The sequence below is a fragment of the Spea bombifrons genome, chromosome 12 (assembly GCF_027358695.1).
Source record: "Spea bombifrons isolate aSpeBom1 chromosome 12, aSpeBom1.2.pri, whole genome shotgun sequence".
NCBI classification, from domain to species: Eukaryota; Metazoa; Chordata; class Amphibia; order Anura; family Pelobatidae; genus Spea; species Spea bombifrons.
The window spans coordinates 16,642,277-16,664,929 of record NC_071098.1 but is presented as its reverse complement, the minus strand read 5'-3'; the positions used below and the strand labels follow the sequence as shown (position 1 = coordinate 16,664,929).

The window sequence follows — 22,653 nt, the reverse complement described above, 5'->3', positions numbered from 1 at the left end:
GGGTTTAGGGGCATACCTAGAGTATTTGGCACCGGGTCAGATACTGTATGTGACACCCCCTCCATTTTAAAGACAACCACAAAAAAGTTAATGTTGGCAAGGATATTTATTTCATTTGTAAACTGAAAACTAGAAACTAGAAATCTAAAAAAAATCAGACTGGGGCCATTTAAATCCAGGAGAAATGGGATTATTTAAAAGTTGAATTATTAAAGGCAACTGAAAATTGTATTTAGGATTGTTAATAAGAGCAAAAAATTGAAGAAACCAGTGTGGTACTTCGCAGAAGTGGCCAGAATAGTAAAAAGTTAGCAAAGTAAGAAAGATCAATCTATCAGATTAGGCAGAAAGAGGCAAAGCAAGTTATAAGCGTTGCCAAAGCACAGACGAATGAATAACCCAGTTAGTAAAAAGGGAGGTAAAACATTTTTAGATACATAAATGAGAAATAGAGGACTATCTGCTTGTCTCAATGAATATGTTTGTTTACAGATGCAAATGAAGGATACATATGAGTTTATTGAGCAAAAATGTTCTGTTTCAGCTCTCTAAGGTAAAGACAAATACGTCGATGGGGCCTGATGGGATACACCTCAAGTTATTAAAAAAGCTTGGTGGTGTACTACAAAAACCATTAACGGATTTATTTAACCAATAATTGTTAACAAGAGTAGTCCGAGAAGATTGGAAATTAGCAAGAAGGGCAGTGGGGAAAGTGATGGAAGCTAGGATAGGATTATTGAGCATCTAAAGTCACATGGGTTTCAAGATCAAAAACAACATAGGTTTACTTCGGGAATATTATGCTAAACTAAGCTTATTTATTATTTTTTGATTATGTATTATTTTTTTATTGGCTGATTAAAATAATTGATTAAGGAGGTGACGTGAACATTACGTATCAAGATTTCAGTAAGGCTTTTGACTCTGTCCCACATAGAATATTTATCAATAAACTTAAACTCTGTTGTTGGATTAGGGAGTTGCTGAGTGACAGACAACAGAGGGTTCTAGTCAATGGAGTATATTTGGAGCAAGGTCTTGTTACCAAAGGGGTACCTCAGGGATCTGTACTTGGACCCATTCTATTTAATATTTGTGTGTCTTTTTGCTGATGACACAATGATTTGCAACAGGGTTGATATGATAGAAAGATTAAAATACTTAAAATGACTCAATCTGATAAAGAAAGAAAGTTTATTTAACCCCTTGACAACAACTGATGCGGCACGTAATGACTTCAAACGGGTGTAGAAAGCAATCTCTTATAATTTTCTTCTCCCAAACGGTGTTGCTGAAATGTCTCGATATAGATGAAAAAACCTTTTGCTAAAATTACAAAGGAATATAAATCATCCTCTAAGGAATTATTTACATTCCTTAGAATAAAAAGTTACCTTCAAAATGTATTGTTAGTTGATTCAGAACCATTCAGAACCATTAAGATTCTTACCTTATTTACTAAACTGTGCTCCAAGACATGGAAACATTGGGAAAGTGATCTTAATTATTTCCCGAGAATCAAAGAATGGGTTAGAGGTAGCTTACTGATTGATTGGGAAACTTACATATTGCTTAGTTTTACAAGAAATGTAATTTAAGTTGGTAAACAAATGGTATCTAGTTCCTCAGAAGTTACATAGATTTAACCCTCAGATTGAAAATAAATGTTGGAGATGTGATCTAGAAATAGGTAGCCAATTGCATATTTGGTGGTCCTGTAAGATAATAACTACCTATTGGACTAAAATGTTTGGAATCCTATGCAATATATTAGGTAAGTTGATTGTCCCCCCCCCCCTTTTAGAAAACTCTACTACACCTCCGCATGAGAAAGAATATGCCCTAGCAAAACATTTTTTTTAGCCATAAAACGGTTGAAATGAAAATGGAAACAACGCAAGGAGATTTGCTGGGAACATTAGATAAATACTCAGTGTTTAATGGAAAATGGGTTCTTTATTAATAAAGGAAAACTGATTGATCATGGGGCAAATTTAAAGAAAAAATTGAAAATAATAATTATGCAGTTATGTCACCATCAGGGGAACCATCCAGTTCCAACTAAATGTAAAACTAAAAAGTCCAAAAATATCTTTAATTAAAAAAAATAAAGCTTATTTTTATGAGCAAGTTTTTAAATTAGTGCTGTATCTTCCCAAAAATCCTGACATACAAAGAGTTGAAATACTAGCATTTCAATTACCCAAGTAATGTCTTGGGTGTCTTCTTAAAAAAAAATGAATTGTTTGATGGGGTTCAAAGATTTCAAATAGGGCTTAGGCACTGGATGACCAAATGAAAAAAAGCGCACTTCCCAAATATGGCCTTTTAGCCCCCAAACAACCAGACAAACCCAAGCGTGGGTGGTATCACTGTACTCAAGAGATGTTGCTGAACACATATTGGGGTGTTTGACAGTGATGTATATCAGGAGTGGTAAATTCAAGTACAATTTGTATGAAAAAAATACAAAATAAATTACTACCACAAAGTTTGACAAAGGGTGGTAGCAGAATTAGTGCAGGGAAAGGGTTAAAACACCAGCATTAAAAATACCTAGGGGTGTCTAGTTTTCAAAAAGATCTGGTTTGAGGGGGATAAATTGCATTTGCACCAGATTTAGAAAAAATGGCTTTGAAATACTAAAACACTACTTGTACTTATTGCCCTATAACTTGCAAAAAAAATAAAACATTGGGTATTTGTAAACTCAGGACAAATGGTAGATTCTATTTAGCAGGTTTTTTCATTAGCTTTTGTAGATGATTTAAATATTTTTCAAATAAAAATTAGAAAAAGTGCAAATAAGATGATATGATCAAATAAATTGTATCTAAAGAATACCCCTCTTGTCCTGAAAAAAACAATATATGACTTGTGTGGGTACACTAAATGGAAGATGAGAAAATTACGGCTAAACAGGAGAACCACAAAAGTGTTAAAACAGCCTTGGTCACGAAGGGTACAAAAAATAAAAAAACAGCCTGGTCCTTAAGGGGTTAAACGTTAGGTTTTGGGCATACCAATGAAACAGCTAACACGATGTTATAATCTTGGATATTTCGTTATTTGTCTACTGTTATAATTTATTATCTGTTTAATGGTTAATATAATTGCATTTAAAATAATAATAATAAATACTAGCTTTTCAAATACCCCTAGTTTTCAGTCAATGGTTTGATGGGGTAAATTGAACTGACCAGTTTGAAAGATGTCCCAAATAGGACATAGGGGCAATATGACCAGATTTTCTTTAAATGGTTTTGAAATAGCAAAACAATGGTATCTAAATAAAGCCCTTTTTGTCCTGAAAAAAATTATATAACTATATATATATATATATATATATATATATATATCACAAAAATGTTAAAACCATTAAAGCCATTGTCACAAAGAGCACAAAAAATAACAGCTCTGTCCTTATAGTGCTAAAAACCACAACAAAAGGACATCATCTTAAGATAGAGGGGCAAAGGTTTAAAAGTAGTATTAGAAAATATGTATTTACTGAGAGCATAGTGGATCAATGGAATAGCCTTCCAGCAGAAGTGGTAGAGGTTAATCCAGTGAAGGAGTTTAAGCAAGCATGGGTAATTTTAATAAGCATAGATATACGATAACACCAGGGACTAAGGAAAGTATTCAGAGGTTGGGCAGACTAGCTGGGGCAATGTTTCTTATCTGCCATCACTTTCTATATTTTTATGTTACAAAGGTGACAATTGTACAATTAGGTTTCATATGAGACTGGTCATGTTACTGGTGACAGATTTTCAGATTTTAACCAACTTTAAAAAACCAACGCTAAAAAAGTAAAAGATAGTATAGAATAGATCCTGTGATGCTGGTTATTTTATCTGTGTATAGTTATATTTCTATCTATTCCCTTTTTATGTAGTTATGGACTAAAGATTGCTTAAAGTTATTGTGTATCAACATAAACTTCTTGGAGGTCATCAATGGACCTATGAACATCTGATTTACAAACCCTTTGGCCCTGAGGGTGTGAAAAGTATTCTTTGGACAAGACTTTAACTGCTCAGTATTTTTTTATGTCTACAATTGGGTATCTTGGCCCGATTGTTAAGTTGCTATTTGTCTTGGACCAGGCAGAAATTAGAGAACATCAGGGCTGAAAACTGATTAAATAATGCTGGCCCTGGATTACAAGGATTAACAAAATTTACGACTATAGGTAGCTTTAATAAATTAGTTTACTAATGCCTAAAAGCTGTAATGGCAGCAGTTCCCCTTTAAGCAGAAACATACAGTAACCTGTATTAAAACAAACCTGACTGCAATCAATGATTTGAATAAAAAGAACAAAATAAATCAACAATCAGATGTAACATGTGCTGTCAATCAACTGTAGGTGCTTGGAAACTTGTTTAAATTCATGTCTTGAATCGTGTCTCAGCATTTAAATAGGAATTCAGGGTTTGATGTAGGAAATTAGGTGCAAACAAAAACAGGCATACGGTTCCTGAGATGTAAAATTAATCATAGCGTACATCAAGAAAGGCTCAAAATCTTTTCCTGCCAACGAGCGTTAATCGAGAATACTGACAGTATTTTTATTTGATGTACAAACATTCAGGTTATGGTGAAGAATATGATGTTCTACTTTGTATAACAGATTATTATTATTATCTTTTATTTGTATAGTGCCAACAACTTAGGCAGCACTTATTACAATACATACGGTTGTGCTCAAAAGTTTACATACCCTGGCAGAAATTGTGAAATGTTGGCATTGATTTTGACAATATGACATATGCAAAAAAAACTGTCTTTTATTTAAGGCTAGTGATCATATAAAGACATGTATTATCACATAGTTGTTTTACTCCTGATGAGCAAATGATAACTGTTAATGATAACAGATATCACCCAAATGGCCATGCGGGGTGAGCGCTGCTTGACATGCCCCACTCCCCGCCCATTTTTTCCTTTAAATGGGGATGTTTTCCGCTGCCATCAGCAGGAACAACCCCGACATCAGTGGGAACTCCCCCGTCAGTGGGACCGCCCACCAATGTCAGTGTACAGTCCTGGCTGCGTCCCGCAAGTGAAGGCTCCGGGTAGCCGGAGCTGAGACGTTCCCAGGTATGCAAATGGCCCTGATCAAAAATGTACATACCCTTGAATGTTTGGCCTTTTTACAGACACACAAGGTGATACACACAGGTTAAAATGGCAATTTAAGGCTAATTTCCCACACCTGTGGCTTTTTAAATAGCAATTAGTGTCTGTGTTTAAATAGGCAGTGAGTTTGTTAGCTCTTACGTGGATGCACTGAGCAAGCTAGATACTGAACCATGGGGAGCAGAAAAGAACTGTCAAAAGACCTGCGTAACAAGGCAATGGAACTTTATAAAGTTGAATATGAATATGCAAACTTTTAATCACAACTGTGTATTCAAGTAGTATGACAAGACTAGAATTGACTGAGGCAAACCGTTACATTAGGTGGAGAGAGCCCTGCTCGCAAGCTTACAATCTTGAGATGAATGGTATGGGCTCCTACAATGATGGGTTAAATCCATACTACCTTTAACAAAAATAATTCTTATTTTGTCCAACTAAATTGTAGGGACAATGCCTATACCTTCGTTGTCCTCCATGCCATGGCTAACCACATCAGCCATATTTCCAGGAGAATCAGACATTTTCCATGTTTCTGCACATGTCAGGTGCGACCCTGCAGTATACAAAGTGTTGTCCCACAATAGGGCAGGGTAACACAATACATGTATGGGTTACCAACATGTGAAATGGATCCTGCAGTAATATTGGCTGATGTGCTCACCTTATCCACACGTTCTAGCTATAGTTATCTATATTTGTTACTAGCATATTTGCCCGTTATTAAAGCGAAATGCACTTTTTTGAGTCTCCTCCACCTCTCTTCTCTGCACACCTCTAACTCCTATTCAATTCACCCCACTCCAGATCGCCACCTCCATACGTCAATCCTACCATCCCTCTTATTGTGTATATCCCCATGACTCTTTTCTTGTAACACATAATCCACTTCTATCAATGCTTCCTTTTGGGATCACTTACTACATCCCTGCCTTTTACTCTGCGTCACACTACCTCCACTTTGTCTCTTACTTCGTCTCCTTCTCTACCTCCATCCTATGATTTGCATCACTTCCTCTCCATAATGACAAGACAATTATATGTATAGAAATTACCTGCATAAACCATTGTACAGTGCTGCTAAATTAATAATATGTAATTGGAATCAGAACCTTTATATATTACATTAATTTCGCTAATTGCTTATCACTACAACATTCACCTTAAGGGTGGCCAGCTCTGTCCTCATGGGCTGTAACAACAGATGAGACCAATTACATTACTCAGTGGTGCAACATGTTGAGTGCATAGTAAAATGTTAATTATAGAAATCCTAATACTCTGCCTGATTATGACAGTGATGGACACCCGAGACATATCCATAGTGCATTTGATGAATATATGTCTGTTGATTAGTTCTTTTTTGTGTTTTATTATTTAAAATTGCTTCTAATTAAATCTAATTTGCCAAATAACATTGGAATGTCGATTTTCTTTTTTTTTTTAAGGACAGACCTTCCTCCCTCCCATAAACCTGTTCCACCACCAAAAAAGAAGCCCGAGATGAAGACACACCTTACAGCTCATGACATTCAGGTATCAGATTTCATATACAATGTAATAAAAGAGACATTGTGAAACTGAGGATTTTAGTACTTCTCCATAATACCAATACACTGTAACAAGCTTTAAGAGTAAACTGTTTTTAGGTTTATTTTTCACATATGTGCAGTGCAAAACATCAAATACCTCTAACCAGTGCATGTTTGGTCCCCCATTGATGTATGGTGAGTATAATTCTTAAAGCATATTGTAGCAACCATTTGGTTACTATGAAGAAACAGGAGCCCTTCATTAGTCTACTATGCTTGTCCTGGTAACAGGACAGGACTGGGAAATGAAACAAAGTAAAAAATAAAATCCCTTTTGTATGGTTATCAGCAATGGGAAATGTTTTGCTTTTTTACTAAGGAGCGAGGAAGAAAGCTATAAATAGATTTTAAATTTTGTTGTGTTTATGCGTAAATAACCATAGTTTCACTAAGATAAGCATCATGTTGGACAAGGCATGGATGACCATGGTCTCTATTTCAGAACTAAAGGAATAAACGGTTTTACCATTTCCTTTATTTACACTTTTATTTCTTGGGTGCTGCTGGAAAAAAAACATTATTTGAAAGTTGCCCTATCCATTTGCCCTATCCATTTTTTATTATCTTACTTTCAAAACCTTCTGTTGAAGAATGCTAACAATAGCTGATGTGAAAAGCTGAAAATCTGCAGATGAAGAGGCTCACAAGAAGAGAGCTACCTCCAGGGTTCTTGTAAGATACTGCAGTATGGCTAATAAGTGGACATGTGCGGAGTTGAGGCACTTCAAGCGTGGAGTGAGCAAATTCTTCAATTTATTTACAGAATTGTGCATTATATTTATGGCACATTGTTCTGTAACTGAAATATAATATTTAAGAATACGTTCCTCATGAAGTTAAAAGATGTGTATATATATATATTGGTTATTTACTTGTAAATAACCAATCTTTAATTAAATAACCAAACTATGAGGTATTTATATATATATATTGAATATCGTTTTATCAGGATTTCAAACATATTTTTCTTTTTTGGATGTAGCAGACCTAGGGTCTGCTCCAACTACACAGTATTGCCTAAATTGTTGTTGGAAATATATATATATATATTCAAATAAATTATATGAAATGGGGCATACATGCAAGTAGTACATGTCCAAGATTACTGCTGTTTACCTGGACTTTTTTTATGACATATTTGTTGGCTTGACATTGGACTGTTGTCTTTTTTTGCATTATATTATACATTATAGTGTATTCTATGAACTTTTCTAGTAATGATATCCAGTGGATATCTAATTAACTTTCAGGATCCATTTCAGATGGCTGCAATCAAGAAGTCTCTGTCTAATCCTCTTTACTGTTTTCGTACAACAACCTACAGAGCTGAATTGGTACTTCTGATTAAGTCAACAGAATAACAAAATGTATAATATAAATGTAAAGTATGCATGTTTTTGGATCCACTAAGTAGCATGCTATCTACTTTTATTTGCCTTCTCTAATGATCAGCAATAGAGTTGTAAAGTCCTTTTTCCAACTCTGAGGTCACTTCACTTTGGGGAAAAAGCCGCAGTATTCTTGGTCTGCTGCTCTCATAGGTTCCTATCAAAGCATTCATTCCCTCTTTCAGAATAGACAAACCAATATAAGAATTTGATCACTTTTTTATAAATCTCATATTGTCGCAGCATTGTTGGGCATTTTGATAAGGTACAGGTGTATGAAACAAAGGACATCTTTGAGTTGTTAGTTCAGTGCAATGAACCTTGGCCCCTCTCCGAAGGAGTGTGTGTGCAAATTTTTAATAGTAAACTATTCAAGGAATGGAAAGAAAGACATGTAGATGGAGTTCAGTCATCTGTTCCTGCATACCAGATCCAAGGAAATAATAGAACATAGGTGTCTGGTGGTTTTCTTTGAAAACATACACTAAGTCTTAAAATGTCATACTTCAAGGATTTGGCAGCATTTATTCATGGATGACCTTTCCATGGACATTGTAATTGCGTTACCACCTAATGGTTATTCTTGACATTTTGGACGAGACCTATGTCTATTCTATCCATAAGTATAGTGCTTACATGCTTGTCAACATTTTGTTTCCAGGAAGTTTGTTGGTACATCGAATTCCAACTCTAAGTTAGTGTTGTGATTTGCTGAAACCTTTTTTAAATCAGATTATCACCTAAAATGCCATTAAGGGAAGACAATGGATCAATATCTAGAATTCTTTGACACCTACCAACATGTTGTCCGAGGTCAATGATATTCTTGGGATCAATTGCAGAAATTAGCCACCCGTGACACCTCAAGGTTTCATTAATTAAAAATATCCATGTTTGTCAATCAGTCTGTACTTATTAAGAAAAAAGAAGTAACCTTATATATTTGCCAACTGCCTAACTTCAGTTTGAAAGTTACTTATGTACAACTCTTATACCTCTTATTTTCCTTGGCCTCTGGTTTTCAAAGAATACAATCAATTATTAAGTGGATTTTTAATTATTACCTCACGGATGACCAACTCCTGTAGCCCATACAGTGATTGGATTAATGAATAGAAAATGGATTGTGGATTATTTTTGGAAAATGCCAACATCCTTCTTTTTCAAATGTTTAATTGTACACTCCATGATTCCAGGAAGAGCAAATCTAAAACTCAGTTCCATGAAACACAGAGATAAGACAATTACCGTCATAAAAAAACACTTTAAAACAAGTCTAGCAGTACAAATGGAAAATGGAACAACATGCATATCCCTGTTACATAAATGGGAAATTTTTATTCAACAACCATATATCCACACAATGTTTTATTCCGTCCGAGAGCCCTTCCTTAGGTTAGTAAACAAAAGAATTAAAGAAACAATTTGGGAATTACTTTGGAAGATTTCAGGAGAAGCTTCTACTTGCAGCACCACAGAGCTGTGCACACGTCACTTCTTTGTTTTTCCTAGGAAAAGAAATGGAAAACAAGATAAATCTCACAAAATCTTACTCTCGCTAAATCTCATCAGTGCAGCAATGGAACAAATATGGCTCGTGCAAGTGAATCTTGAATTGCATCTAGCTAATGATTTTGCTTATGATGGGTGAAGGGTGACAAAAGCCCTCGATCATAATGTTCACAGCAAGCAAAATAAATATACTTTTTTTTATTACTGTATTTGAAATATTAAACTATAAGATTTGATTGCTTTAAAAGATATTGAAAAAAATCTCATCGTCAATAGTTAAGGTTCTAATAAAAGGCTCATACCAACTATATAATAACATAAATATATATATGTATATGTGTATGTGGTATGTCAATGCTTCCTCAGGTTGTGCATTTGGATCCTGTTAAAGCAGAGGAGGAAATAATTACGCTGCCTATACAACAGACTCCGTATTATGATATGTCAGCATCAGACAATGCCCCCTACTGTGAACAAAGGGTAAGATACGTGTATGATTTATTTATATGTATATATATATATATATATATATATATATATATATCATTCACTTGTTGATTGGTTGATATATCAATCAAATCAAACAAGTATCCATATTGTCCATTTCCATTACATTATATTTCTGCCGTGTGAAAGCAAGTCATACTTGTCATGGAATTTCATGTCAACACACTGTAAAGAAACATACACATAAAACATTATTTATTTGCACTGAAACACATTAAATTCACAAAACCAAACTTAACATCACATTATAATATTAACACTTTCTAAAAAAACAATTAACACATTTTTGCCATGCAATAAAAGCTTTATGTTATTCCAGTAATTTGTCATCACAGTTTATAAAGCATTTCTTTAGAAGAGCTTATTCCCAAAGGCAATAACATTTCTAAAAATTGTTCAATATGCTTCTAATGTCAGTGTGGGTGTTAAAGCAATCATCTTTTTATCAGCTATTGGACAAGGACAATATTGTCTCAGTTCTAAACTTCCAAAGAGGGCTAAGCACATCCAGCATATTGCAAGACAAAATGCTGATCATTCCTGGAACTTATCAATACATTGTATGGTGACATTATATACAAACACACCAGTTCTGATTTCCACTCATGCAGTTTCACAATCTACCTGGGCAGATTTGCTGAAAACAGAGAATAGTTTCATGTAGTGCTTGTCCTACCTTAGAGTCACATACTAGTAAATACTATCATGGCATTATACAATGCTTCTTATACACAAGGACACTACAAATTATATTATACCAACTGTTGAACCTTACTGCAAACCATTCTTGCACCTTATACATTAACTGTCTATACCGACCAATGTACTCAGATATACTCTGCAGAGTAATGAATAAGCCAGGTATCAATGTATTATTACAGTACTTGGAAAAAATGTGAATCTACTACAACAGGGTGAGCCTATTGGTATGAGAAACATCCAGTTGTGTCCTTTTAATGTGTTAGTACATGTTTGATAATTAAATTTAAATATATGAACTATTTTTGGTCTAATTTAGTGAATAAACTAGCACATGATGCTCCATGATCACTGGCGTAACTATAGGGGTCACAGTGGTCGCAGCTGCAACTGGCCCATGCCTCTAGGGGGCCCGGTACAACCCCTAAGACCCCTTCTTCCTGTCTCCTCGTACCAGGTCGGAACAATGGCATAGATATTAACATTTTTATTTAAAAAATCTTTCCATTTCCAGAGTATCAGTAATTACATCCATCCAGTTGTAAAAATCTAGCGTAAAATACTGGTAATGCATACAGCAAGATGTGATTATCAGCTCCACACCAAATAGCATTCAAGGCTTTTTGGGAAGAAAATCTCAATTTAGGTATAAAGATCTAATCTGCTAATTATTTGGTCAACCATGATAATGGTTGACATATTTTGAGAGCAGATTTCCTTATGCAGCAGTTTAGTTCCACAACAAAAGTGTGCACACAGTGGCCAAGTCATTTGTTCTACACACATCTGTGAAAAGTCAAAGTTATGCTGTGTAAAAGTAGAGGGTGATTCAAAAAGTGGACTGACTCAATCCAGGCCAAATCAAATCCCAGACACAATTAAGTCATACTCAACTGCCAGTTAAGAAAACTCTGCAAGGACACAAAGACAACATGAAAGAAAGTGCATTAGATGGCTTTCTCAGTTTATGAAATGCCAGAGACAGGTAGACATCAAGCCCATTTGGACCCCACAATTATTCCTCTATACCTTAACAACTGCTGAGACACACAGAACAATTTCATCATGAATGACCTTACGCAATTTTCTTTGTCTTCCCAAATGTGGCACATTTAATTTGTGGATTTTCACTAAAAAGAAACATTTTTCTTCCAGAAGGTTATTTGGCCCATTGCCTGTCCATCTTCCTTGACCTTCAGCTGTGTCATGTGAGGCTTGAACTGCCAGTACAAAATAATTTTAGCAATGCTAGTTTCATGACAAGAAAGAGATTATCAATGGAAGTGCATTCATCATTATTAGTTTGGTACCAATGGAAACTATAAACTTTTCTTTTCTTAATAAGCTATTACACTAACTTTTTACTTATGTGAGTATAATCTATGAAAAGGGCAAAAGGTTCCCAAGATGTTTTTCACAATTGTATTTCATATAAAACAGGGCATTCAAACTTAAAATTTAAAGTGTTTAAATTGATGAAGGTAATGCTACTTTTTGATATCTGGAGCTAACTCAGCTTAAAGCCTACATTGCTCAGTATATTATATCTATCTATCTTTAGGGATTTTAAAAAATAACAATATATATGTTTAATCATCCATTTTATATACTTGTTATCTCTCTTATTATTAGGAAGCTGATTGTCTAATCAATCAAATGTTACCTAAACCATTTGGGAACAAATTAATAAGATAAGCTACTTTTGCCACGGATCTCGGCTTCCCTAAAGTAAAATAATAAGAATAAATAAAATTGTAATTTAAAAATAATAAAAACTCAAATTATGTAGCCATGATATCATAATGGAAACTATTCAGTTCCAAGAAAATGTAAAAAAAAAAAAAAGCCAGCAAAGTACATAAATAATAAAAAAGGTGCATTTTAAACCCTTATAAAATAGCAAAACACTACTTGCAAAAAATAAAAAAAAATGGGTATTTCAAAATGTGTAACAAATATTAGAATTTTGCAGTTTTGTTCATTAGCTTTAGTAGATGAGTAAAAGAGTTTTCAAATAAAAGTCAGAAAAAGTTTTTTTTTTCACCATTTGTTTTTGTATAATACATTATATGATATAATAAAAATAATAGTATGTAAAGAAAGCCCTAGTTTGTGTGGGTACCATAAATGAGAAAGAAGAAAATTACAGCTAAACACATAAGCATAAAAATTCTACGAATAATGTACACCTTATAGTATGTTCCCTATAAGTGCTGGGAAAGTATGGAAAATCTATATAAATTAGGTATTTCTGAAACACTTTAATTGATAATTCAGGATTTTCCATCACTTTACCTAATTTTGTGAAGATTCAGAGGGAACATTTATACAAAGTTAGGTGTTTTTTCTATTTTTTTTTCTAGTTTTTACTAAATTTCTCATCCTAAATTTTCAGCTAATCATCTAACTATGGTATTAAAAGAAAGCTCTATCTCTCCTTGAAAAAAACAATATATATAGTTTACATGGGTACACTATTCACAGGAAAAGAGAATAATGGCTGAACCGACATAGCGCAAAAATGGCAAAATTGCTCTGGGATTTGAGGTACCAAAAACCCCTGGGACTGAAGGGGTTAATAAAGTGAAGAAAACAAATAATATTTATAAATACTGGCAGCAGAGCCCTTTACATTAACACAGAAAGATGCGGAAAGAGGAGTTGCACACCGTGGATTTTACTGAAGGAATAAAAACTACCTTTCATACACTGACCCAGTGTATCCCGCTTCTGTACACATTATCTGCCGACTTTCTCGAGCAATTGAATTTGTGTTATATCATCAGTCAATGACTGCAATCCCTTGACTTATGCATGCAACTCATTATGTAGGAAATACAGACAACGTTTGTTTTCTGAAAGACATGTTTCATATACTAAATTACTTCCAACTTTGATAAAAAAATACTTTAAGTATCCATGTACTCTGCAACAAGGGACTGAATAATTAGCTTGAGGCTTTAAAATGAGATCGGCCTAGGACATAAATTAACTGATTCCATATTTCTCAGAAGGTACGCTTTAAAATGTATTTAGGAAATCATATCATCGGTATAAAATGACTTTAATTAAGTGTACATAACCTTGGGAATGTTCAAATAAAAAGACCAAGAGGAATCTATCCTAATTTAAAACATTTTTTTTAGCAATATCCAATTATTTCCAGTCAGCCAATACAGAGGCCAAACAGCACCGTGCTTGGTAATTGGAGGTCCTGATATTTTCTTCATGATGAAATATTTAACAAAATTTACACTTAAGAAAATAGTATTAATTCTCTTTAAATGTGTATTTTAGAATAATAAAACTGTTAGGATATGGGCCACTTTCAAATGCATCTGCAAACATCAGCTAGAGTGATTGCAACCACATTTACAGTATTACTTACTTTTATTAGAGTCACCTAAGCACTATTTTCATTAATCACTGATTAAAATCCTGATATTGTTTCATTATTAAACTTTATGGTAACAAGGGATTTTAATCATCTGCAACTATATGCTGATTTATCTAGTTATTCAAAACCTTCTCTAACGGTACACTAATTTGTATTTTTACATCCAATATCAAACATCACACAGCCTCCCGTGTAATAGCATTCCATTTTCATTGCAAAATAATTAGTTGTACTTACGTGCAGTATCAGTAGTTGATTACGGTTTAACATTGCTTTGTAAATATAATCCATGGAACTTCATAAAAATCTCATACAACTACAGCCACTGACTTACAAAACAACTCACTTGCACCTCAGCAGCTTATTACAGTGAATGTATTTTATTTTGTATTATTTGCCCTGTATTGATTTTTCTCGTTATGTTTTCCCCATTTGCTCCAAATCCCGTTATTCCTGTATAATATTTTTTCTCTCTGTTATTGCCTTGTCTGTTCCTTCTCGTACTTACTTCCTTGTCTGCTTACCAAAAACCCATCCCCACCTTGCCTTCCCTTCTCACTGTCTCTCTCTCACAGTCTCTAATGCTCTGATCTGCAGAGTTCTGGTCACACGGACCTAGACGTTCAGTACGCTGAGCTGGACACGTCTGCCCTGGCGTCTCCTCCCGACATCGGGAGCTCCATCCACGCCAGCGGAGACCTTGTCGAGTACGCAACTATCCAGCCTCACTTACGCTAACGCATGCAACCTAGGCCCTTCCCCTCAGCCTGGCCTCAAGGTACTCTGCTCCCTGTATCCCCTAGCTGAATATACCTGTGGGCAGCACAATAGTGCAACGCCACTTCATTCCTCCTCACTAATCCTGGTTATGTTCCGTTATTCCCTGGACATGTCCTGGACAGTCCATTCAACATGCATGGCCCTCTTTTTTGCATGCCCCATTTAGCTTTCAAGTGAATTAATGCATACACATTTCCAGATAAATGTTGTCTCTGACAGCTGTGTGATCTCCTCTTGTCATCCTAAACAAATGTTTTCATTGAAATTGCTGTAGTGCTTACGTATAGTACATAGGCATCTGCATAGAAACATATGTTTTGATGGCTGTAGAAATATTAAGTAGTTGCATGACATGTAGCCAACAGAATTATGAACAAAAGTGGTTTCCATATCCCCTTACCAAAAGGCCCTGACAAGTTAGGGGGATTCCTGCTTGAGCATGAATACTTTCAACACAAAATCTTACAGTTCTGGGTGCAAGAAGGGTCAACAGGTGTCTTGCCAGTTATTGAAGATGGGATTTGTCCATTCCATGTACCAATGATCATTAGGAAAAGAACATATGTGTGTCAGTCTTGGGTTTGTGTGACAGCAATATGTTTTTGTAACCTGTATTACTTTTCAAGTGCTTGGAGTTTCCTATTTTGACATTTTGTAAATGTGATGGGTCAGATGTCAGCCTATTAAATGAAACGTTCACACCCCTTATTTAATAATTAAACAGTTTTGTATAAAGTATGTGTTTTAGAGGGAGATATGCTACCCAGATATGAATGGCATTTAATGAAGTGTAGCTATGATGTATGTATGTACCATGGAAGTATGTTTGTTTGATAACTAAATGCACTGGCCTCCCAAACCACGTCTATGTAAATTCTAAATAGCTGCGTAAACGTCCTGATGAGCATGTGATCTGTGATCACGTGATCTGCTTCCTAATCTCTGAAAACCATTAGTTTATGGGTAAGGTCCAATAATAATTTTTCATAGTTGAAATGCTGTAAGGAAGTTTAAGCCTGCAAAATGCCATTATAAAAATGCTTCTCATTATTTTATAGTAAAGCAGTACAATATAATTCAAATTAATGCTCGATGTAATTTAAAACATAAACAAATTATAAAGGATACAAAACAAGTTACAGCGCAATGTACGCCGATATATATATGGTATATGGGTGTTAAAGAAATATATGGCAGTGTTTAAAGGTAAACAGAGCAATAACATAGCAGTATTAATGAAAACTTGCATAAACAGAAAAACACAGACCATAGATTTATTTTTTTATATATAGATAAATTAAAAGTAGTCTAACTCCTAAGGCGACCATAAAGGAGAGGGAAATATGCCTCTAAACAATTGGTTAGATGTAATAAATATCTACTATGTTTTTAAAATGTTGTAAATCTCTTAATGTTTCTTACTTTATTTTCTTAATGCTTTCCTAAAGCATCTATGTAACAGATATATTGAGAAGAATTCTTAAACAGGAAAGACTTGGATAGAGAAAATAGACAACATTTAACATGTTGGTAAAATATATTGTATACCTCTTGAAAGCAAATAAAAAAGATCACAGCCAATGCAAATTAGCCACAAGTTGGAACATTGAAATACAACAGGATATTTGCATTTTCAGGCAGCATTATCAGTCTTTATATTATTAAGAATTACTAGTGATGGTTTACCCCCATATTCCTTTAATTTGACACTTAACAGACACTTAATGAACAGGAGCCATGTAGGGTGCCCCTCTCCTGCATGGACATGCTTGCTAACATGCTAGAGAATCCATTCACAAAGCCCTTCTATCTGCTTAGGGCCCTAGACACCCACCTTGTTGCCTATATAGGAGAGCCAGACCTTTAAGTGAAAGCCCCATAGGTGCTGTCAGAGTCCAATGGGATTCACATTTTGAACACAACACAAACAATATATTGAAAAAAGGCAATCATATTACCTAAAAACATTGCATTATTTGTAAAGCACCAAAAAGTCTACCAGTGCTGTACAATAGGACCAAGCGACAGGTGCAATTGCTTGCCTTAAACTGTCAGGGCCGTTTTAATTCTCCAGTATAAACCCTGGTATACATTTGGCATTATTAATGAAATATATCAAATGTTTTGATGTGAGGCCTCATATTCTAAATTAAGCTTGTAAAGGATTTAGACATAACATTCAGAAACTTGCTTAATTTTAATTAATTTGCTTAATTTTCTTTTATTAATTAATTTGCTTAATTGCTTTAATTAATTGCTTTTTTAATTCAATGAAACTTTAGTTGCAACGGAAAGCAAATGTGACCAGGTGTAGGCTGGCCCAGGGAAAAATTGCACCCGGGACAGGTCCTAATTCTCACTGAGGCAGGGGTCAGTGGAGCCACGTAACAACATTATGTGACCCTGCAGTAACAGTGCAGCAGCTTGCACCATGTGCAAGATGCTCTTAAGACAGGTTCAAACTCCGAGTGAGTGGCTGTGTGTTTGTGCATTATGGTGGTGAGTGTACTGGGCTTTAAATACTTCCCAGATCAGAAAGTGTCAGATCCCCCTGAATGTGACTAAAACTGTAAATCCTAACTATGTTTGGTTTTTAATGCAGGATGTCATACTAGCTGCTATTGTCTTAAACACATCTATTAGTGGCAGTCAAGATGGACTTGTGAAGGACACATTTAACCACACCAACAGGAGTATAGCTCACAGCAGTGTAATCAATGTAGTCTAGTTAACTGTTAGAACATCATTTAATATTGAGTCACATGTGAGGCTTGTTTTAGAAAACAATGGGTCCAACGCACCGAATATCATTTGAACAAACATAAAAACTACCCTAAACAGAAGAGCAGAAAAGTGCTTCGAGTTTAAAATGGAATATTCAAAAGGAATATACATTATTGGAAAAGAAAATGTAGCTCAAAACTTACAAACTTACAGTGTAAAACAAAATAAATGAAATTGATCTAGTAGCAAGTAACTATACAGCACCAATTAAAATTATTGGAAAATAGTTTCAAGTTCAATATGGGAATTGATTTTTTTTACACTGAGGTTTCTGTATTGCACCTCTTAAGAAGTAGTGAATGGGGATATCACCAATTCTGTAACAGAGATTTGGTTATATTTTGTTGAATTACTGATTTGGTCATTCTGCTTTACTCCTGTATTAGTCAAATGTACATCTTGAAAAAAACTAATATAACTTTCAAAGACACTAAATTACATTTAAAACCCATTTTCTGGAAATATTTCTTTTTACTGCATCCTATGAGAATAATAGTTTAGTACGTAGTCTTGTATAATCAATTTCTTAGCAATTCATAACATTATGAGATGTTAAATGATGGATAGTTGAGGGATGATTTACTCTAAATAATTAATTTATTTAAAGGAATATTCTCATATGAAGACATCCTCATTGTCTAAGGAAAGCGACAATGCTCTTCGATGTGCACAATAATATGCAACCCAAGCTCTGCATGTCTACAAGCTTCTTATTTCACATTGTTCTCTGTTCCTCCTAATAGTACCATTCTACTCAGCTCACAGTAAATGTCCGAGCATCTGAATGTGTGTCTGCCTTCTACAATGGAGCCAGAAATCAAAGTAAGATATGCAGAGTGTCTCAGACAGATTATAGCCTATATTTTAATGTTTTTTTTTTAATCCTGGAAATATATATATGGACATTGGATATCTCCAAATTTTGAGTAATTATTTATGGAGATCGGCCTAGAGAACTTTATGTACACAAGTTTACAGTTTGCTTCTTTTTTCAACATCCATCATTTGATGCCTCTAATTACTTTTAAATTCTTCTTCTGGTTCTTATTTTTTTAGTATTTTGATACAATTCACCTTCAATATTGTGGGTAACATATGTTTTCATAGGCAGTGTTATTAGGATTTTAGCACTGGTGTCTGTCTGCTGGAATGTTATACCTCTAAATTGAAAGTGCCCTTATTGAAATACGTTTTGTTAATTCCTATTTGCAGGAATAAAGCAGAATTCCTTCTAAGGCAAACTTATTTGCAGCTCAGAATGACATATGTTGCTAATAATTTAAATTAATCATACACTCTTATTCCTAATTTAATCAAAAAATGTTCATTAAGACTTGCAATAGAATCACTTGAAAAAGGGTTGTTTTCCCTGGTTCACCTCTTCAGGTAAATCAAGCCTGGTGATTAAAATATGTTAACAATATGAAGTTCCAAATAAATTGGAATCATAAACAAGCAAGATAGGCATAATGACCAAATTACAGTTCTGTCTCATGTCCCTTCTTCCTTAACTGATTCTATTGAAACATCCGGAAGTCTTTACTTCCACTAGTATACATGTAGTATATATGTAGTATATAAAATTACAGTGTACTTCAGGGGAAGTAAATGGGAAAGGGGGGAATATGACAGAAGACCATTTTCTAACTCAAATAATAAAAGAAGCATATACATCAATTTGTATAACATAAACCACAAATAGAAAAATAGGGATTACAGTACGCTATTGTCTCTACTAACATTTTTTTTTAAAGTTTTCTTTTAATAACATTTTCATGTATTCATTATACTACAGGGAAAATGAAGGAGCAGTGTAACTATGTGTAGGTAGTTACACATTCCACAAACTTTGTCCTCCCATTGTTATTTGTTCTCGTCTCCCTTTTATTGTTGTGTATGGTGGTGGTGCTTCACATTGACTACTTAACAATGTAATTCAGTCGGCACAAATCTATCTTCTGCTCCTTGACCATCCAGACATGTAGAATTTAAAGTACCGGTATAATATCAAAACTTGTCTCCCTTATTCTCTTGCAACCCATTGTCAAGAGACAGTGGTGCTGACAAAGGCACAAAACGTGCACATCTGCATTCACCTTGTGTACGTGAAAATTTGGCATACCTCTAATCATGCATTTTACTGTAAATGTTAACATCTGTAATTCTATGTTTTTCATACTGTTGCATGAGTGTCGATATGCAATGATTTTTGAGCATGCCACATTTGTGTATTTCTGTCGTACATGTGTCATTGGAACCACGAGTAATAGAAAATTAAATATCAGATACTTGAAATTTACTAATATTCTATCCACATACATCGTTTGTAGTTCAGCAAATCCCATCAATGTAATCCATGTATATATTAGACACACATTATATATGTGTTTATCATTGGGGAAATATGGAATTCTTGTCTCAAAGTAAATTTTTTATATATACTTTTATATTTAATATATTTTGTCAAGTATTACAAATTTAAGCAACAAAGGTGACTGTGGATCATGAAATTTGGGGACTGAAACAGTGCTCTACAGCTTACACTATAAAGGAAGATAGGTCTAATTGCAGAATGTAGCAAACTTATGGTCTACATAATTATATTTTTGGCATCATTTGGCAAGACTCTGGGTCTTTAGTCATTTTACATAAAAAAATATACATGGAAAAGTGGAAAGCATACATTAAGAATCTTTTCTTATCTTCTTTAGATGTTTGGAGACCATTGCCCGGAATTACCTGAATGCCGAGAGTTCCTAAGTGGCCGCTGCCTCCATGAGGATGTCTATCTGGATCAGTTACACCCTGGCTATGTGCCCCTTTCATTCTTCCTACAGGACTCCCTCACTCGACCAACACCAGAATCAACTTTCTGCTACCCCCCAGCTGGCTCACGGGCACCATATGTGTGTCCCAAAGAGCAATATGTGTGAAGCCATTCACTTGATGGATCCTGCACGCCAAACCCCCTCACCTTATAGTGGTCCAGTATAACTCCTGAACTTATTCTCATTCTTTCCTCATAGCCCAACTTCCAACAAATCTTACTTAAAGGGCAGTGAATTGCCAGAAACGGGCTTGCTTTAAATGGAGTTTTCAGACAATATTTCTCAAATATTGTGTGAACAATTAAATGCAGGGTCTACAAAGGAGATTTTCAATGTTTTTTAAGCAAGGTCGATTTTGCAACAATCTAAGATGTAAAAGTTCATGTTTCTGGCAGAAACTCATTCAAAAATTGGGTTTTGGAGCAGGTACATGGAGTGCTAAATATATTCCACAAACCAAGTAAAATACAGGATAAACTGGACACAATGGACAACAAAATACCTTTAGGAAAATGGTCTTCATTTAGGGGGGAATCTCCATTTCCAGAAAGGTAGTGGGAAATGTAAGCAGTGTGAATAATACACATCTGAAAAATAAAAAACAATACATACTACAGAAAGAGATACAGGCTGTGTAAATTTAATCTTATGTACATAGCGGCACGTCATTTTAATGTAAATTGCATAGCTTGACACTTATTACACATATTTAATAGCTGTGCAAACCTGCCAATAGAAAGTACCTTACAATAATATGTATAGAATTAGATACCAGTTCTAGTTCACATTGAAGCCTGAAGGTCAGACACAGTTTAAAAAATTATTTTATATTAAGCCTTTCTTAGGAAATAATTTTTAAAAAACCCAGGGGGGCCACAGCTCGTTGTCTTTTGCTGCTGTTCAAGCTGTGTCCAAGCTTCTCTGTATTGTTGAAGTTCAATCTTAAAAAGTCTTGTATGAGATTTTATGGACCAAACCAATTCACGCAATGCTATGTGTCAGTGAAGCACACTAAAATATTTTGACAAAACATTATTGTAAACACACATACTTACAATATACAGATTATTCCCCTTAAATGTTTAATCGAGCAACTGAAATCTTTATGTATAATTTTAAACGCGAGGAAACTATGAGAGGTCACCAGAGAATCCATTTATACCACATACGTGTTAAATACTGAGGCCAGTATATGAACTTCAATATTCAGTGTAAGCATGAAGAACCAGTGTAAGCATAAGTGCAATTTTCCTATTTAGCACCTTTTTATGCCTGCCAACACAATGGCTACTTTTGCTACTTCTGTTGGCCTACACTTGGAATCATTGATCCTGTTCCAGGTTTGCTGTATGTACCTTTGCATCTACAGTGCATATGCTAGACTGATCAGAGCCAGGGACATTTAGGGAAGAATGATATTAGTACCCTCTACTCAGGAACAGTGATTCGGCACTGTACTTGCGCTGGGTAATGTAGCAGGTATTTCAATCAATTTTCACGTTAAGTAAATATGCATTGTCCATCCCTTAAACCTTTTTAATAATTTAGTGATATCTCACCTTCAATGAACTCTTTGGATTGCCATATTAAACTTCCATCCTCCTTGCTAGTACATCGCTTCAGTCCACCTCTGTATATGTACTAACACAAACATTTGTTATAGCCATCCAAAAGCAGAATGATGGCTTTATTTACTAATGGTTAGTAATTTGAAAGTAATACTGTTGTCTTGATTAGTCAAAGTGTAAGTCATCAAAATTATAAACAAAAAGCAATACAGTATTTACCTTTTTGAGTGATGTGTTTGAATATGCGAAAAGATAGATCCAAATTTTCTGACTTCACAAATGTAGCAAAAACGTTTGCAATACATTTGTTGGCCATGCCAAGTGCAGCGAGAACATGAACTAAGGTAAGAAGAATGAGCAATAGTGTGGAGGTGAAGAGTTGGATAGTATTACTTTACACAGAAGGTAGTAGATAAATCAAACAGACTCCCAACAGAAGTTTAGGAG

At 34.7% G+C, this 22,653-nt stretch overlaps 1 protein-coding gene across 2 annotated transcripts in view; it reads left to right on the top strand.

Moving 5' to 3' along the window:
- The window catches only part of NECTIN1 (nectin cell adhesion molecule 1), a 109,140-nt gene extending 87,882 nt beyond the window's left edge, over window positions 1–21,258 (top strand). The window contains exons 7-8 of one of the 2 annotated variants that reach the window (XM_053452624.1): window positions 6,600–6,687; window positions 20,522–21,258. In XM_053452624.1, coding sequence (XP_053308599.1) covers window positions 6,600–6,687; window positions 20,522–20,743 — 310 coding nt within the window. In that variant the 3' untranslated portion in view covers window positions 20,744–21,258. Of the gene's footprint in view, window positions 1–6,599; window positions 6,815–20,521 lie in introns of those variants that run through there. The other variant, XM_053452625.1, reaches the window with a different exon arrangement.
- The last annotated feature ends 1,395 nt before the right edge of the window (window positions 21,259–22,653 follow it).